This window comes from Perca flavescens, chromosome 19 (assembly GCF_004354835.1).
Source record: "Perca flavescens isolate YP-PL-M2 chromosome 19, PFLA_1.0, whole genome shotgun sequence".
Classification (NCBI taxonomy): domain Eukaryota; kingdom Metazoa; phylum Chordata; class Actinopteri; order Perciformes; family Percidae; genus Perca; species Perca flavescens.
Genome location: NC_041349.1, coordinates 14,803,089 through 14,823,048, shown reverse-complemented (window position 1 = coordinate 14,823,048; position 19,960 = coordinate 14,803,089). Strand labels below are relative to the sequence as shown.

The window sequence follows — 19,960 nt, the reverse complement described above, 5'->3', positions numbered from 1 at the left end:
ATTTATTTAATAACTTTAGTTAGTATCTAGCTACTTTGTAGAATTAGATTATTAATACAAAATATAAAATATAAATATTGTGACAGATGAAGTTAACCAGCAGTACAGTATATAAAGCAGCTGAAATGAGCTCCACTATTACCAGCTGCACCATTAGTGACACTTACATTAATGCATCACTAATTATAATCCAGTAATAAGTTTCTTTGGAAATGAGCCATTCTGCATATTGAAATATTTTACTTTTGTTACTTTTAAGTATATTCTGATGCTAATACTGTTGTACTTTTACTTGAGTAACATTTTAAATGCAGGACTCACTTGTTTACACTGTAGTATTGCTACTTTCACATAAGATCTGAGTACTTCTTCCACCACTGGAATTTACCCCTGAACTCATTATACAGTACATGTTTAAATGTTTTCAGATAAACATGTCAGAGATGCTGTACAAGCTCCTGTGTAAGCTCAAAGTATTTGGTATACTGCAGGCACGGAGCCAGGATTCCAGTTTTGGATGGGCCAGACCAATTGTGGGTGGGCCTTAAATTAAAAACGTTATCAAATCCCTGTTTAACCTAATAAAAATGACTGGCTAATATACTGTTATATTATATATATTATATGTGCTTACATAATAAAGATTGTAATAGCTTGATGCTATTTATATGTTGTTGCATTGTAAAAAGTTTCGGTGCAAAGGACGGACCTATCCGCGATCGCTCTCCTTGGTTCTGCCCAAAAGAAGAGCGCTTTGGACTCTCCATTACGCACCATACCTGGCTGTGCTATAGCGCATATCTCCTAACCTAAGGCCTATAGACTGTAAAAGTGGTCAGGTATCTAATATTTCCTCAAAACATAGTTTAGTTCTGCTCGTATAACATGAGGCCGAATATTTCACAATTCTTTTCAACTGTTTTAAGTTTTCAACAATACCAATATCAACAACACTGCCCGACAGTTTCAATCAATACTCGGCCACAGAACGTGTTCATTGACAACGTCATCTGTCATGCAAAACAAGACTCAAGTTATTTCCTTACTTTAGTGTGATGATTCATGTTAAAAACATGTTTAACAAAAATAAATAAATCGCATTAATAGCCCTAAAGCATTATTGGCCATAACAAGAGAAAACCATGAGGGAAAAAACAACTTGACAACAGTAACAAGCTGTTATAGAAATAAAACTGCGCCTGCAGCTTCTGTAGCGGGTTATGAATTGATTATTTTAATCCATACATCTCATATAACGACATTATACAATACAGGCAGAGTAGCCACATACCTTACTGTTATCCTCTGGCGGTCCTACACAATTAAACTCAGCAGAAGAAGTGACCGGATACTTTAGCACTGGTTGAGTTGCGGGCTCATCTTGCGGTGTCCGAGACAAAGATGTGCTCGGCGTTGTGGATCTCAGCTCTCCTTCATCTCCTGGTTGCAGCGATGACTCTGAGACCGTTTGTGCACGTTTAAGGTACCTAAACAACGACTGTTGCAACCTTGTCCTTCACTGGAAATGATTTTCACACTCTCAGATCACTGGGAGCTAGCCTAGCATACCTACAAGCTACATCCGATCCGAACCTCACTGTCTGCTGAACTTGCACAGAAACATAAAAATAGACATGACCAGTTTTTTTTTAATTGTTTTTGAAAACTAAACATTTAGACAATTTTAGCACAAATTATGAGATTATTTGCCGATTTTTAATAATTCTTCACCAAATTATAATATATTAATTAATGTTAAGAAATCTCTAAAAGACTGTTCGTTCTGATTTCTGGAGGAAGGAGGAGAGGCTGAGGTCGAATTGAAAGTTAACTAAAAGGTTTAATAAAACAACATGAAAACGACAGTCAAAACACAATTGTTACACTGCAGCTGACAGCGGACTGATCTCATGCTCTCCTTGCGGACTCACAGAAGAACAGTCTCGAATCTTTCTCCTGCTCCCACATTTATTCCTGCCTCTCAGGATAAGGACCCACCTCTGAATTTCTAGTCACAGACTAAAGATGTTTATCATGGAAGTGTTGATTCTACAGTAATATGCATTTCCTTTGTTCTAATCACGTCTAGCTCAACAGGGGATGACTCTCAAAGTTGTTTAAACAATAAGTCTTCTAGCGCTTTTACATTTATGCTAAATAACAGCAATGACCTAATCAATTCTTTAGAAGCTTGAGAAGGTGTGAGCCAGACAAATGCTGATTAGGCTTAATCAGTATTGAAACATTCCTTCACTCAGTTACACAACAGTTTTTTAAGTTACATTTTTTACCTTAAAGTACATTGTTTTCAAAACGTAAGCATAGTTTTAACTTTTTACTTCAACATTAATTAATGTTTTTTGAGGAAATGTTTTGGGTGGGCCTGTTGAAAAGTGGATGGACCTAGGCCCGTCAGGCCCACCCATAACGCCGTGCCTGGCACACACTAATGTAACAGACGTATAACTACAATAGCCTGCTGCTGCTACATCATAGGCTTCATTAGCTTCGTAATGTAGCATGATACGTTAATATAAGTCAATGCTGCGCGATGTGATGCAAACGTTACAAGCTGCCCATTATTTGAAGCCCAAGTACTTTTTTTTTTTTTACTATTCACAGAGCATTTGTCATTATCTCCATAACTTCCAAAACTCACGTGAAGGTGGAAGGGCTTTCCGTCTTTAACATGCAGTGCCAAAGACTCTCTACTTCTTAACTGTCTCTAGCGGTGCTCAGTGTGTGAGAATATCAACAAAGTCACAAGACTGGGGGCACAGGCTGACAACTGGCTGTTGCCCAGGCAACAATAGCCCGTACCTGTGCACATCCCTGAGTCAGGTCGGCTATTATACATTGATGTATTAAAAGAGCTGGATTTGGTGCTGCCACTCTCTCCGTCTAGATATAGTTTGGCACTCAAGATACAGATTAACAGCACAAGAACGTCACCAAAAAGTTTGGTACCAAAATGTCAAATAGTATCTTTATAGTCTAACTGAAACTTCAACATGTTTACAGATTTAAAATTGTTCTCAACTTTTTCCATATAATGCAGAAGTCTCACATGTCATGTATTCAGTAGTAGTGATCGGTAACTATGTGCTGTAACCTGAATGGTGGTTGGATTAATATAGCCAAATGTCACACCCACAGTACGTGGGTGTAATTACAGACAGGTATGTACAACATACTGTGAATGCCAACTAAAGTAATACATATTTTCCTGCAGCAGTATCGTTTTATTGGAAATGCTTACAGAGATTTTCAGTAAAGGGTGGGGAATCTTGATTTGATCTATGAAATGTTGGTCACAGTTCATGCAAATAATTTACTATCATTGCCAATTATTATTCTCAACAATGAATAATAAACCTAAAAACACTGGTTTGTTTTTCAAACCAGTGTTTTAAGGTTTATTTTAATACACTTTCAGTTTAGTTTCCTTTGATCTCATTCCTCACAAGGAAACCTAACAATGCAATCTTTCACTTTCACAACAGTTTATTTCTGTGGTGATTTAAACCTGTTCATCAGGTTTCACCAGAGTCAGATTAAAAGTCTGTTGTTAAGTCAGGGTTTTGCATAGATACTTTACAATTTAAATGACAAGTTCAGCTTAATAAATGGACTACTTGATTAATTTAGCTCATTTTATTTTTGTATGTTATGGACGGCCGCAACTAATGATTATTTTCAAGATTAATCTGGTACAAGTACCTCACATTTAGAGAGTAGAGGTACATAGTTACAATCCAATATGTTATCTTTAGGTTTTGTAACGTCGCAACCATCTTTGAAAGAAAGCAAGTTCACACAGTATAGGTTAGCAAATATATTTTAATATATAATATTTATATTCATTTTAGCACAATGACAAAATGGCATAATTTCAGTTGTCTCATTTAAATCATGACAAAAAGCCACCCCTTAATATATTTGTTTCAATAATACCTCATATCATATTTTGTTGCAGTCATTGCAAAATGAATCCTAAAGCACTTCCTGTTCCGTGAGAGGAAAACCGTAGCAGAAGTTTCTAACAGCATTGAGCCAATGGCATCCAACGGGGTTATTTCATGAGCTATGGGAAAATGTAGAAATGGATGTTATGACGCTCTTTTCTGTATTAAGCACAGTGTCACATCCTCCAACACCACATCAGTTTTTTGTCACTGGGACAGCACTGGATCACTTCACTGACTCAAACCAAATTAAACTGTGTGCACATTATCTAACAGCTGTAAATCCAAATAATCACACTTGTTAAAGAGCAATAAGTCTGACAAACATAATGGAGTGGAATAACAATGTGGGGAAAAAAAAATACCTGTCACTTTCTACATGTTTGAAGCACATTACAAAATAACAAGCAGAAGACGAGAGAAAACATCCCACTGGCTGACTCTTAAGGCAGAGACACACAGGGCAACTCTCAGTTCCTACGAATAATCTCTGCAAAATTACTTACATCAAAATATTTTTAAAATGTATAGTTCAAATGTTCACATTTTCTGATATTAATCAATTGAATTCAGTTAGCAGCTGAAGCTTTTATAAAAAGATTCTATATGCACTTTATAAAAAGACTCTATATGCACTTTATAAAAAGACTCTATGCACTTTATAAAAAAGACTCCATGCACTTTATAAATATCTCTATGCACTTTATGAGAGGCTCTAGGCACTTTACACTTAAGCTAGGTTTTGCACATTTTATTTTATTAGTTATATTTGTTTAATTCTTGTATGGTTTATATTTGTCAGGTAGCCTACTGTATGTTTGTATGTTTAAATGTATAAATTGTAATTTGTAAAAACTTAATAAAGCTCTTTAAAAAAAAAAAGCAAAGGCTATAGCACTGGCGCTGGTCGCGCTAACCGCGCTGGCCGCGCTAGCCGCGCTAGCCGCGCTAGCCGCGTTAGCCGCGCTAGCCGCGTTAGCCGCGCTAGCCGCGTTAGCATCCTGCGGTGTCCGAGACAAAGATGTGCTAGGCGTTGTGGATCTCAGCTTTCCTTCATCTCCTGGTTGCAGCGATGACTCTGAGACCGTTTGTGCACGTTTAAGGTACCTAAACGACTGTTGTAACCTTGTCCTTTACTGGAAATGATTTTCACACTCTCAGATCACTGGGAGCTAGCCTAGCATACCGACAAGCTACATCAGATCCGAACCTCACTGTCTGCTGAACTTGCGCAGAAACATAAAAACAGACATGACCAGTTTCTTTAAATTGTTTTTGAAAACTAAACATTTAGACAATTTTAGCACAAATTATGAGATTATTTGCCGATTTTTAATAATTCTTCACCAAATTATAATATATTAATTAATTAATGTTTTTTGAGGAAATGTTTTGGGTGGGCCTGTTGAAAAGTGGGTGGGCCTAGGCCCGTCAGGCCCACCCATAACGCCGTGCCTGGTATACTGTAGGGGAGAGTGAGGTGATTTGTGCCAGGGGGGAAGTAGTGCCACCCCTTGTTTTTGTAAAACCTTAGAATAAATTGGTCATGTGACCACATCATTTTGAAAAGCCATCCATTTTACTCATCCTCCAAAGAAGGGAGTGACATGGCATGAGAAGTAAGCACATTTTAGCTCATAAAACTGTTTTTTTCCTTTCAAAGTAAAATTTCTATGATTAAAGTTTTTTGATTGTAGTGTCCGAACAATTATAGACACGTTTGAAAACATTTCACACGTTTTAGTGCTTTAGCAGGCTACACAATGAGTCTATAGAGTTAGCATGATGTTAGCTCTTAACTTCTGGATCATGCTAGTTTTTCAAACTTGTGGGTCCGGGGTGATTTGTGCCAAAGGGCCTGGTTTAAGTTGTGCCAGTGATGAAGGAGTCATCCCTAGAGGTGATGTCCTCAAGAAACTACCCACACCCCACACTGTTTGATTTAGACCTACTGTACCTGCCATTTGTTTAATTTAGCTAACACTGATTTCAGTTTTGAGTTTGCACTATGTTATTAAAGAGAAGTTTTATTAAGTTTTCAAGTGGCCTAAGTCATAATAGGATGTTTAGAAATTAGCCTAGTCACTTTATTCTTATATGTTACATAATTGACAGACAGCATTCTATGTATTTAAACAGGCATCTATTGCTAAAGCCTTTTTGCCTGAAATGATTCACAAATATCACATATTGTGTTTAAGTTTTTTGTGTTTTCCTAAACTACAAAATATGACTTATTCCAACAGTTTACTAGGGTGACAATATCTAAATAAACCTTAAATGTGTAATTTTGTATTGCATTTGTCTTGCTTTCATATAGCATTACAGTTCATAGCATTAAAATGTTCTGTTTTGCTTCAGAAATCACTGGCACAATTTACCCTAACCTATTCCCCCCAAAGTCACAACTTACCCTGCATCAGGGGCAAGTTGTGCCACAGACCACTTTTTTCCCAAAAGCTATATTTCTGAAACAATTTATTTCAGATCCAAAGTTATTGTTCTCAGGGATGCACCACATCCTGAAATATATGTACATCCTTAAGTTGAAGGCATTACTGTCATGGCTTCACTTTAAAGTCACTTTGAGTAAAAACTGGCACAACTCACCCGACTTTCCCCTATGCAGTCGCAGTAGTATGGCTTATTGGGCTACTACCTTTTTAGTCAGTGCACAGGGAAAATCAAGACTCCTTGTCCACCTTTTTCAAACTATACATTATTGTGATTTTTTTTTAAATCATACAGTATGTAAGCTCAACACATATATGAGATGAGTGTTGCTTAATAACACGACATTTTGTGTTGCAAAAGTCGCGTGTGGGACGATTAAAGGAAAAGCTTTAGGATTGTTTAGGCTGAATCGAAACTGAAAGTTGAGGATGAATGAACGGATGGAAAGAGAGACGGGAAATGAAAGACAAATCACTCAGAGGAGCATCGAGGTTAGAGAGCGCAAGGTAAGCTGCTGCTCGACAGCTTTCTTCTTTTAACTTTAAAGCACCTGGCGATGTTTAATTGAGTTATGATGCAACATGAAAAAAATCATAACACACTATATGCTCAGTATTCCTGTTTGGTAAAAATATAATGCCATGTTGAAAAGAGAAATGGGCCTAATATTAAAATCCGTTTATGCCTCAAAGGAATTTGACTTTAAGATGTTTTTATAAAAGTTATTAGAGGGCAGTTTATTTTATTATTCAAACATAAATGTTTGTCAAAAAGAGCGATTTCAGACGTTTGTCCCATAAAGTCTACAGCTATCCAGGTTGTATAACACTCAGTAGTGCAAATAAGATGACAGATAGTGGCTGACAGTTAAAACAGGACTGTATTTTTTAACAGGGCAGTAGGCTAATGCAAATAAACTAAACCACAAGTTTCAGGGTGTGTACAAAATACACGGAACATATGATTGTGTGTGAAGTAGTTTAATTGTTTAATGGGCGCTGTTCTGCAGTCAGAGTGATATCAATAGTTTCTTATGATGAAAGTTATATTAAGCTTGTGTTCTGCTGTCAGAGTTGGTATTAGCTAATTCTAGTCCAAAGTCGACTTAGTATCAATGCCGAAAACTGTTTCTGATTGGTTTAAAGCGATGCTACGTGTGCATTGCCAAACTTTGTGCCAACTTAGATAGTATTTGTTGAACAATTAGTATATAAGAAATATGTATATACAAACTTTTTCACATTGATTGATGTAATTTATTATGCAAAACATAGCCTACTATTGTATACATAATTATCCCAAATATCTATGCCACTTTTCTCCCATCAGTTAAACTTGATTTAATCCCATTTCAAAAACGCCTCTTAATGACACTGACAACGTTTTTTTTTAGAGGAGAGGTTATCCACATTGACACCTAACTTTCTGCAGTAAAAATTCATACTATTCCTTATTTGTTTCCTGGTTGTGTCTGGCTGTGTGTGGTAAAGTGATACTCTAGAGTATTGTACATACTGCACAGTACTCTATAGTACCACTAGAGGGCGATTAAACACTGTCTAATCTCAGTCCTACACATCCAGGTTGCAAACAGCACAGACAAATAAATACCCACTGATATGAAAGAAATTAATTGACTTAGACAGACATTCGACAGTAGATCTAACCTAAAAAAGGTACGGGTGATTTATCACTTAAGCATTAAATGTTTCAAATTGGGTTTTATTTCTTATCAAAATGTCCCTCCGTGGGAATTATTCTTTGAGACAGATGTCAAAACAGAGTATGTTCACACTCAAATATGTGTACTTACTTTCTTTCTAAAGATAAACGGTTATCTGCTGACATGATGCCCTCAAAAAAGTCTCTGCCACAAAAAAACAGTGGCAAAAAGAAATAATTTCCATCATTTCATCCAAATCTGTTAAATAATCGAAGAATGAGTGAAAAAGAAACCCATCTCTGACGAATAAAAATGTACATTTAACTTCTACAGGTACTCAACGCATCAGACATGAGCCTCCAGTTTTGCAACTGCTGCGGCTGGTCCAAAGTTACGACCTACCATGGCCTGAGAACCCACCAAGGGAAGATGGGATGCACACCAAGGGGAATGAGTATCCCTGAGAAAGACCGTTACATTCCTAAATTGACCTTCATGGGACCTCCAATCAAAGTAGAACATCCTTTGATGAATATCGTCACCCCTTCTTACAAGTCTGGTAAGTGGGACACAAGTGATTCTTCTTTGAATTCATCATATCTTTATCACCAGTGTCTCTAATTTACCTGCTGCAAATGGACAAATGTTGGAAATACGAGTCGCAAAAGAATCCGTAAAAGAGTGGGCCAACAAAAACCTCATTAAAAGAAATTTCTGCTCTGCAATGACAATCTTCTTTGTTGGACAGCCACTGGATTCAAGAAACCCTGAAAGGCAATGTAGTCATTACTTTCACTCTCACCATATCAGTGTTAAAGGTCCCATGGCATGAAAATTTCACTTTATGAGGGTTTTTAACATTAATATGCGTTCCCCCAGCCTGCCTATGGTCCCCCAGTGGCTAGAAATGGTGATAGGTGTAAACCGAACCCTGGGTATCCTGCTCTGCCTTTGAGAAAATGAAAGCTCAGATGGGCCGATCTTGAATCTTCTCCTTATGAGGTCATAAGGAGCAAGGTTACCTCCCCTTTCTCTGCTTTGCCCGCCCAGAGAATTTGGCCCACCCATGAGAGAGAGACATCATGGCTTTCAAACGAGCAAAGTGGCAGTTGGTCAAGGCCACACCCCCACCCTCCTCCTCGCCCCCCCTCTCTCCTCCTCAATAGCTACAGACAGAAATGGCACATACTAAAGAAAGCTCATTGTGGGACTGGCTCTAGTGGCTGTAATTCTGCACCAAGGCTGAATTTCTGGAAAAAGACTTCAGATACAGTATTAGGGGACCACTAGGGTCTATATGAAAGCATCCAAAGAGCTCCATGTCATGGGACCTTTAACTCCATTTAATTTCACAGTACAATGAACCACACATTGGGTTTCCCCATTTTCTCCTAAATACTGAATATAACATGGCTGTGTTTTTGCAGTTTTAAATACAGCATTTACTTAAGGAACAATGTTCTTATTTTTATTTAAGGAAATATGTTTTTTCTCCAAAAGAGATATTCGGTAGGCTTTATGTAGTAATGTGGAAATTGATTCTTCAATACTGTCTTATACAGACTTTTCATCAGACATGAGCCTCCAGGTTTGCCACTGTGGTTGGTCCAAAATAACGTCTTACCATGGCCTGAGAACTCACCAGGGGATGATGGGATGCACGCCAAAGGGAATGAGGATCCAAGAGAGCGAACAGTACCGCTGGGGAAATCACTGGGAAGGATCTCCTCCAAAGGACAGTGGACCATTTAACTGGATTACTCCAGTCAAGAACGAGGTATATGCGAGCAAAAAATCGCATTATCAATTGAGGACAAAGCTTGTTTATAATTTATTTGTTATATAAAAAAAAAAATCTGTATGGATAATAGAGTTATAGGATAATTGAATTCAAGACAGCAAGGTTGATAAACACAGATGAGAGTGGCATGGAATGTTGATTGAACAAATTAATGTAACAGTATACAAATTAAGTTGATATACGTAAGTGGCAAATGAAACCCTTAAAATCTTGTTTCCCGCCTCTCTTGGAAGGTTACGTTTTCAAACCTCACCACCCCAAAGATGCCTGCAGACACAGAAACTACACAAAAGATGCTCAAATCAAGTATGCATTTTAATCATAGTTTATCCATCACTGGGAGTTACACAATGCAGCTGTGTTTAACAGTTACCCCGTCCTCTTTCCCTACAGTGATGGAAAATGAACAGCAATCTTTGCAAACGGTCACATACTCAGACCAAACTCATCGAGCGCTTGATTTTGCCAGTGGTGCACAGGTACAGGTAAGAAATGTATGTAAAAACAGGTTGATGTGCAATGGAAATATTGAGTGATCAGGAAAAGTTAACAATGCGTTGTTGAGTAAGACCCATAAAATCTCATCTTCCACTTTTCTCTGACAGCCTTTGCTGATGCCGGTGTCTCAGATCCTCAGCACCCAAGCAAATCCCACAACCGCAGAAGTCACAGCGAAGCAGACCAACAAATCACGTATGCTCTATCGCTGTAATTCATTCAGAACTGGAACAACATACAGAGACGTTTCAAAGTAGCTTTGTTTGACGGTCACCGACTTCTTTCTCTGCAGTGTTTGAAACTCCACAGCACTTCAGCACAACACATCAAACCGCCACCAACGCTCGTCGAGCGCTTGATTTCTCCACCAGTGCGCAGCAGGTACAGCAGATTCTCGACTTGTTTCCATGTCGCACTGGAGAGTAAATCCAGTTTCATCCTGTGAATTGCTTCTTTTGTACAGATGCATTTGCATAGAACTAGTTTTTACCTGTTGGATTATAATTTTATAGAATTGTGTTTTGTAACCATGCACCACTTTCAAATATATTTTCTTTAATAGATCCATTGCAGACTGAGAAGTTTTTTTTTTTTTTAATTATCATTTGGTCCAGCTTGCATTGAGTGCTTTCATCCTGCAGGTGGGGCAACTGGTCTGGGGTCTTCCAACAACCACAGTTCAGGAAACAGCAGTCCCACCAAATGACACAGAAAAGGAGAAGGAGAGAGAGAAGGAGAGGGAGATAGAGAGGGAGGCTCAAAAACTGCAAAAGGTACTGAACTTCTACTAACAGAGTGTATTGTTATTAGCCAAAACTAGCGGTGTGGCTGAAGGGATGCAATGTCAGTCTGTTGGTCAGTCAGTCCACACCACTCATAAATCTCCATGAAATTTGGTCGAGATATTTATGGTCCGTGCGCCGGTCATTGTTTATAGTCTGATTAGCAACTTGAGACACACAAATGGAGTTGAGAGACGACCACACTTTTGCACAAATAAATGTTAAACTAATAGAACCTAAATTTTCATCAGGCGATAGCCGATGAGTTCTGTGATTGCATTCCGGCCAATGCGTTCCGCCTCTTTTGCATAAAGTCCGCTCAAATGTGATTGGTCAATACTGCTTGGAACATAAACGGACTACAAACAGAAAAACACTTTAGATACCAAAATTATGCCCCTTTGCCTACAGATTCTGCATTCATATGCATATATCTGTTTTTAGAGATGCATGGTCCCCAGAAGACAAATCCTACTGATTTGGGTGATCCTCTGACTTTTTATTTAGCATCACCATGAGATCAAATGTTTCCCTCCCTGAAATGGCTCAACATCTATTAGATAGATTGGCAGAAAAATGTGTACAGAAATTCATGGTTACCCGATGTTGTATCCTAGTGCCTGATTCCTGATTTGTTTTCTTTAGTCCACCAGCAGGTTGACATATGTTGTTTTCAGTGAGAAGTGGCTTACGGATGAATTGAGGACATGAGTACAAAAATAAATATTCAGATTTATAAAATCTTGTGCACGCACCTCCTACGGTTTCCCTTTATAAATCACAATTTGCTCCACTCTGCTCTGCATCAGCCAATCTGCTTGCTGCCCTCTCACAGTGAGGGAGAACTAATCACTCAACAAAATCCCAACAGTTTGCTGTCGTGGCTCCCTACGCATCTTCCGACGAAGGCTAAAAACACATCTCTTCCGACTGCACCTTGGATAAAAAAAAAAAGCCGCACTTTCATATGTCTCTTTGTAGTTTTGCTTATTTAAAGCTAATGTACTTGCAATTACTACTTGTTGTCTGGAGTTTGCACCTTTAAGGTTGAAAGCACTTAATTGGAATTCACTTTGGATAAAAGCGTCAGCTAAATGACACTTTAAAAAAAAAAAAATTAAATGGCAGCTTCATGTCACGCCCATTGTTGCCTATAAATAGTCAGTGAAACGCCCCTGATTAATATTTATTCATACCGACATGCGCAGAGAGGAAAACAAAGAAAAGGAATTAAAATCAATGTGAAGTTGTAGTTCTTTTTGGAGAGGTGGAAAAGAGGATAAGATGTTTGGAGGGCACAGTGTGGGCATTACTAATGCCAAAAAAGCTGTAGAGTGGCAACATGTTGCAGATGCAGCTGATGCCACGAATTTAAAAATAAATGATCCAATATTAAAGTTGATGCAGAAAAAACGCCTAGCGCTACATCGAAAAAGTATTTTTCCCACGGGACACCGGAGCTGACCCCTCTTAAAGTGGGACGGGCATGGCGTGGTTTCTCCGAGTGCTCCTCTTTGTAAAGCTGGGCCCACAACAGCACAGAGATCCAACAGGACAGCTCAAGAAAGTCGAAACCGGCTCTGAGGCCACACGTACTCGTTTGTCAGCAAGTCTTCTTGCTGTCTGTCTCCATTTGCTACATCTTCCAACAGTGCAAAATCAGCCATTGGCCGTCATTAAGCATGGTGATGGCATGCCATTTTATACCCATCAATTTGATTGTATCTAAAAAGCAAAAGGTGTCGGAATTCATCTTCTACGCAAGGAACATGTAATTAGTAAATATATCTTCATTTGAATTTACAATAGTATCTTGTTTTTTTTGTGTCTGTTTTTCTCCACAGATTGATTAAACAGGTGTTTGTGTAGGATATTAATTGTAAGAATGGCTTTGTGAATTCTTCATATCATCAATGAGAGGCAATATTTTGATTTATTTTACACAATGGTCTCAGTTTCACGTGTTTCATCCATATGCCGTAGGTGTCGCCGTTTCTTATTTCAACTGTTTCTGTGCACCTGGGTCAGAGAGAGAGCGTTAATGCTGTTACTGTACTTGTGTGTGTATATGCAAGTGGTCACTACAATGTGTGCATACCAATAAGTACTTTTTCTCTTCATTCAAGGCGAGGCAAGACAGGATGAGGGCTGATTTACAGCTGGAAATTCAGACAAGAGAACAAAAGATGGCTGAAGTCACATCATCTGTAAAAACCTGCAAGGTGAGCGGCAGCAGATTATTTACTTTTTGAGTTTTGATTCACGTTTCTTTAACATCCTGACTATCCGCTGCTCTTTTCAGGGCAGCTTGGATGCTGAATGGCTGGAGATCAACAACGTGTTCTCAGAGGTGATGAGAGTCGTGGAGGACACACGGCAGAAAGCGCTTCAACCTCTGGACGAGAGGTCAGTCATGTGTGGCTCAGAACATAAACCAGTAATATATGATATGATCACCACAGTTAGGTGAATAAATCTAACCGATGCCGCATTTACTGTATGCTATTTTAAGGAGAAAGAGAGTGAAGAGAGAGGCACGAGATCTAGTCCAGAAGCTGCAAAATGAAATTGACAAACTCAAAAAGACCACTGATGAGTTGGACAAAAAGCCAGACTTGCAGGTGAGACATCCAAACTCTGGCCTTTTTGGCCAAAATCTGAGCAAGTCATTATGCTTTTATTCTGCTACATGTCAGTATCGGAGGACAATATCCAGATAGGGGGAAGCTAAACCTATATTCACTCTCTGCTCAAGTATTTTTCCACCCGTTTTGTATTTCTGATTCATTAAAATGATTTTGTACTGATTGAAGGACATTTCTCTCACAGGTTTCTCCAGACCTGAATATATATCGAAATTGGAAAAATGTCACTGTTGACACTTCATTCTGCTTCGGGTCACTAAGAACTACAATATCAAACATGATGGAAGAAATTCACCGGAAACTGGAAAACCTCTCGTCTGTTGGTGAGTACGCCTTAAGTTTATCAAGGTTTGTATATTAAAGTTTAAGTTAGTTCATGTCTGTATTTAATTCATAGTCAATTGTTTGAATACAATTTCTCTTTCCACAGAACTCAAGAGGATTCCCACATTTGCAGGTGTGTGACTCAAAATATTAAAATTTTGACTTATTAAACAGAAAGACATTTTGGTTAGGGAACAATAGTGGTTACAGTTTAAAAGAAAACAGCTTTCTTTCTTTTATATATATATATATATATATATAAATCCTTTGTAGTTTACATGGCTTGCTCATGACAATTAAGAATATCAACTGGTTTCAACTGTGACAGGTTTTCTTCAGCGGTGTCCTAATTGGGTAATTGGGACAACCGGAGGGAGATAATGAGAGTCATGCAATGAGTACTTCCCAAAGATCTCACAAATTAAACTAAAAAACTCCAAGAAAAAAAGTTAAATAAATCTAAACATGATTATATGCTGATTAAACTTGTATTTCAATAAATCCACAAAAAAAGGTCTGAAATCAATTTCTTTACTACATTACGTTCTGATATCTGAAAGAAGTGTGCACAACACTAACATTCCTTTTATCCTCCCCATTTAAAAAGAAATATACCGGGCAGTTACAAAGATGAGGCGAATATGTGATACAACAGACTTTGAGATAGAGGCCGATAGTCCTCCCATTGACTCAAAGATAGAGCCAATAAATAACATGATATCAATGGATTATAAAAAAGCCTGACAAATCAACTGTAGTGGTTGATTACATAAGACTCAAACATGTGAATCTATCTGTATGTAACACAGTACAGCACACAAACAAATACATTAATTATTCATTCCAAATGGGCTTTTTTTTAAAAGTGACCCCAATTTAGGAACAACTTTCTCCCTCATGTCTTATAGATGAGCCCCAACCATAAAATAAATATTAGCACAAAGTTATCTTTCAGCACACAGAGGAGATGTATGTGGCACCTTTAAGTACCTCCAATGTCTTTGAAACATAGAATCTGACAAATTTCTGTAACGCCACCTTTGCGGGTATATCGTCTTGATGCACATAAAGATGCCTTAAGGACAGAATCTCTGAACACAAATATACAATAAAAAGCTAAATGTATATGCACGTAACAGTAATGATTGTCTACAAATAAATGAGGGTTTGGGATGGGTCAAACCAACTGCTATATTAGGGATATGAGCACACTCTGTCAAAATAAATTATAATTACTGACGTGCAAATCGGTCGTCCGGTCACACAGACCTCTGTAGTGAATTTGCAGCCATAACTCCACAAAAGGCCCAAATAGCCAATTTGGCTCTCTTTCTCTTCATTCTTCTCCTCCTCAGCACTTGCTCATTAATGTTATGGCTGCCATTACACAAACGTTTTGAAATAAAAGTGAAAGTGCTTACTTCCTCCATAACTTCCCTAACTTTAGTGCAACAGCGTGCTGCGTTTGATGTCATTGTTATTGTTCTTTTGCGCATGCGGGTCAGTTCGAAACCGCACAACAGTTCACACTGGAATCTGATATTGGCCACATTTTAAAAGGTAATGTGAACAGCCAAATAAAAAATCGGATCTGAGCAAAAAATCAGAATTAGGCATTAAGACTTGCGGGGTGAACGTAGTCTATGTGTAGCAGTGAGGAAGGCAGCCGCAGGAAGCACTAGAAGAGACAAAGTCAGTAGCTATGTTTCCATCCACACGTTTTTATCCGAATTAAGTGATATCGAATGAAAAATGCCTTATGGAAACAGTAAAATTCAATAGAATTTTATGAATATCGACTCAAAGAAAATATGTTCGGTCTCATCGGATTTTCTCTTGATCGATATACGGCTTATGCGATAAACGCTGATGAAAATGTTATATGCCGAATAAATTAATTAATTGCGATTAAGTTTCATGTCATTTTATAGTTGCAACCCACCACAAAACGAAGAAGAAGTTTTAGTTCATTTCCGCCCAGTATTTCCGCTGTGTTTGCACACATGACAGGTGTCAACAAAGACAGATGTAAGTGGACAAACGAGGAGACAAGAGACTTTTTGAATTTAATTTACGAGCAAAATATAACTATTTTAGATATCAAAAACCTAAGAAATGCCATCATTTATCAGGAACTCGCAAAGGAAATTACCAACAAAGGTTACGACAAGCCGTGGGACGTCCTCCGGAGTAAATGGCAGGCGCTCAAACAGCGATACATGTCTCAAAAAAGAGAGTTTGTCTCGCAGCGGTGCCGGAGGGAAAATAAAAGGCAAGTTCCACCTTTTTGATGAGCTGAATCAGCTCCTCGGCCAAAGGCCCATCAGAGCTTCCTTGGCCTCTAATATTAACTACTTTTGTCTAGCAAAACTTTGTTTGCAAGTTTGCTTGAATGTTGTGCAATTCAGTGTGAAAATGAATGGAAACACCTTAAAATGTCTCAAATCAATTTGATATACCAATTTAATCGCAAAACAGCATGTGACGTCATTACGAACAGGTTTTTATTCGCTTTAAAGCTGTTGGATGGAAACACACTTACACCAGCTTTATTTGCATGATTTCTTTTTACCGAACTTCAGATAATTCGATTGACAAGTGGATGGAAACTTAGCTTGTGACTCCCACCAGGCAGACACATTGACGTCTCCTATCTATATCATATTGATACACATTGTATATGTCCCCATAATTCAATTAAAAACCAGATTTCTGACACAACTCCTCCAGAGAGAGACCTGTCGGATTTTCAAGCGTTATGCAAACTTAAATGAAGAAATCTATTTCCTTTATTGTGAAACATTTATTTCAATACAAATATTACTGTATAGTAGCCTATGTTTTTATTTGAGTAAATGATCATGTTTATCCTAATTTAACTTCCACAGAGTTTCAGTTGTTTGGTTTGTGAAATATTTGGGAAGTACTTCTGGAATGACTCTCATTATCTTCCACCTGTTGTCCTAATTACCCAATTAGGCGACACCTCCTGAGTGAATGCATAAAGCAGTCAGGCTCAGGTGCTGTCTCTTCATTTGCCAGCCTGAACCAGCATGTTAAAACTTGCCTTTTACAATTGTCACGAACAAGCCCCGTAACCCTTTAAAGGCATTTTACCAAAAGAAAAATACTCTCGTTCCTCTATCAAAAAACAAATACTCTCGTTCCTCTATCAAAATACAAATACTCTCGCTCCTCTATGTGCGTGTGCCTGAAGTTTTTCCTCTTTTGAAGAATTTTTAAGCTATTTTTCTTCAAGAGCACCAACATTTGAGTGCATTTCAAGTTTAATCCCAATGAGCACGTCATTATGTTTTGGACCACACTGACACATGGTTGTAAACGGGCAACAAGTCGGACAATTTCTTTACCAAACCAATAAACATGTTTCTTTAGGGCATTTTTCCGGAAACGATTCTGTGGTTTTTCTTGGGAGCAACTTATCACAAAGCTGTGATATTCTTTCACAAAATGATACGTTTTATACATGTAGAACATCAATATTGTGTGTATTTTTTTGATTGTGTTATAAAAATGGCTTAATGGAATATACCTTCCAACACCAAATGATCAATATTTCACCTTCACTACCCCACTAAAAACTTCTATCACAGAAGAATGATGGACATTTTCTACACTAGTTGAGGCTCAGTTGAATCTAAAGACTGCTGTAGTTGAATAATTGAAACAAAAATTCTTAGGCCTCAACATACAGTATGTGTAGTATTACAGTTTCGCCCAAATGAAGTGCATCACCATTCTATTTCCAATTTTTTTTCCTCCACTGCAGTGGATGTAAAGCTGGATCCAGCCTCTGCACACCGGTGCCTCGTTCTTTCCACTGATTTGAAAACCGTGAGAGATGGAGGAAAGAACCAGATAGTTCCTGATGCTCCACAGAGGTTTGACACGTTCGGCAGCATCCTGGGGCTCAACAGGTTGAACTCTGGGAAGTCATACTGGGAGGTGGAGGTCCGCAACAAAACAGGGTGGGATCTGGGTGTGGCAAGACGTGATGCGAACCGCACGGGGAAACTCTCGCTGAAGCCAGATAACGGTTACTGGGTTACGGTACATTACGAAGATAAAAAGTATGCAGCCCTGACAGAACCGCCCACCAGCCTCTCACTGACGGAGAAACCTCAGAAGGTGGGGGTGTTTGTGGATTATGATGAAGGTCTCGTGTCCTTTTACGATGTGACGGCTCGATCTCACATCTACTCGTTTACCGAGTGTTCGTTCAGCGGTGAGATTTCCCCATATTTCAGTCCCCATCTTAAACAAAATGAGAAGAACTCTCATCCTCTGATTATCTCTCCTGTGAGGAAGCAGTAGTAGTTACTTAAAGTGCACGTGTTACCGGTGCACTGAAAGTTAGAATGCACCTCTTCGATATGAAATGTTTGAGTTCAGGTGCACATGATTTTTCATGACACAACCAAAGGGTTTAATTTGGTGTTGCTAGTTACTGTATTCAAGGTGTTTAAAGTTTGTTTACCCAATTTTGTTCCTGTATTTGGTTGAGGTGGGGGGTGATTTATTTTATTTTCATTTTTTTTTTTACTTTTTTGTACATTTTTTTGTGTATTTTGACGATTCATATGCTGATTGTTTTCTCAATTATTTGGTTGTTTGGTTTGTAAACATTCCGATAATGGGCATCAATGCCATCACAATTACCCAGAGCTCAAAGTGACACCTTCACACATTTTTTTGTCAAAAGAGTAGTACAATATGAATTAAAATTAGGCTATTAAAATGAAATGTAGCTCTTTTGGACATTTGGAAGCTGTAACATGAAAAATGACAAAAGAGTTGCCACGTAATTTCTGGTCATTCGACTAATCAACACATCTCTTCAACACATCTCTTCTAAAAGGCTAAAAACACATCTCTTCCGACTACACTTCGGATAATATAAAAAAAATAAAAAACTCTTGAACCTGCACTTTTATACGTTTCTTTGTAGCTTTGCTTATTTAAAGCTAATAGTACTTGCACTTACTACTTGTTGTCTAGAGTTTGGTCCTTCTCAGTTGAATGCACTTAATTGTAAGTCGCTTTGGATAAAAGCGTCAGCTAAATGACACGTAATAATAATAATCAATGAATAAACTGGGGGGAAAAAAAATCAATTTGTGAAGTAATTTCACTTGTCAAATAATTGTAGTGGATTAAAAATACAATATTTCCCTCTGAAATGTAGTGGATGAAGTGTAGGAGAAGAAAATACTCAAATTATAAGTGTCTCAAATGTGTGCTTAAGTATAGTACTTGAATAAATGTACTCAGTTACATTTAACCACTGGTATTTTTCTATACTTTATAAGGTCAACATTTTTTAAACATTCTTTCAACTTCCTTCTTTACCTCTGTATCATGTTAAATGGTCAACCATTTGTGTCATCATATGGTTTCTGGTGTTCCTGATATGAAATGACTTCTGCTGATAGCTGTCTCTCTTAATTTACCAGTTCACTGGTATTACAATATTTATTTGTAATTTTACAACACAACCTTGTGTTGTAAAATTACAAATAAATATTGCTCAATGAAATTTAAGGTGTAGGCCCTTTACGCTACGTACACATAGAACAGACATACAAACATTTACATTTAAATATAATAAAATGAAGTCAAATAAAACGACAGGATATATAACACTTAGCTGCATATATGCATCTCTGTTTGCCAGATCTGACAAATCTGATTGCAATCCATCTTTGTCTTCATTCATTGCAGGAAATGCTGGGCTTATTGTTCAAAAGAAAATGAATATGGACAGATTGAATTCCTCTTGACCTTAAAACTCTGAATGAAAATGCCCT

At 37.9% G+C, this 19,960-nt stretch overlaps 1 protein-coding gene across 3 annotated transcripts; it reads left to right on the top strand.

Moving 5' to 3' along the window:
- Positions 1 to 1,452: 1,452 nt before the first annotated feature.
- Positions 1,453 to 19,082, top strand: LOC114545762 (E3 ubiquitin-protein ligase TRIM21). Of its 3 annotated transcripts, none has more exons than XM_028564265.1 (14): positions 1,453 to 1,483; positions 8,416 to 8,641; positions 9,645 to 9,859; positions 10,117 to 10,189; positions 10,277 to 10,377; positions 10,489 to 10,576; positions 10,674 to 10,762; positions 11,023 to 11,154; positions 13,290 to 13,385; positions 13,466 to 13,569; positions 13,676 to 13,784; positions 13,993 to 14,131; positions 14,239 to 14,265; positions 17,923 to 19,082. In XM_028564265.1, the coding sequence occupies exons 2-14, from the start codon at positions 8,434 to 8,436 to the stop codon at positions 18,465 to 18,467; spliced, it is 1,926 nt and encodes a 641-aa protein (XP_028420066.1). In that variant the 5' UTR covers positions 1,453 to 1,483; positions 8,416 to 8,433; the 3' UTR covers positions 18,468 to 19,082. The 3 variants fall into 3 exon arrangements, with proteins under 3 accessions (XP_028420066.1, XP_028420065.1, XP_028420064.1); XM_028564264.1 differs by lacking the exon at positions 1,453 to 1,483 and adding an exon at positions 6,269 to 6,925 and having other exon boundaries at positions 10,277 to 10,368; XM_028564263.1 differs by lacking the exon at positions 1,453 to 1,483 and adding an exon at positions 6,269 to 6,925.
- Positions 19,083 to 19,960: the final 878 nt, after the last annotated feature.

Excerpts from the sequence above, each read along its gene's own strand:
- LOC114545762 (XM_028564263.1), top strand. The coding sequence starts at position 6,848 with ATGAATGAACGGATGGAAAGAGAGACGGGAAATGAAAGACAAATCACT. Across the intron at positions 6,926-8,415 it reads TCGAGGTTAGAGAGCGCAAG|GTACTCAACGCATCAGACAT; the intron begins GTAAGCTGCTGC and ends TAACTTCTACAG. Across the intron at positions 11,155-13,289 it reads AGGCTCAAAAACTGCAAAAG|GCGAGGCAAGACAGGATGAG; the intron begins GTACTGAACTTC and ends TCTTCATTCAAG.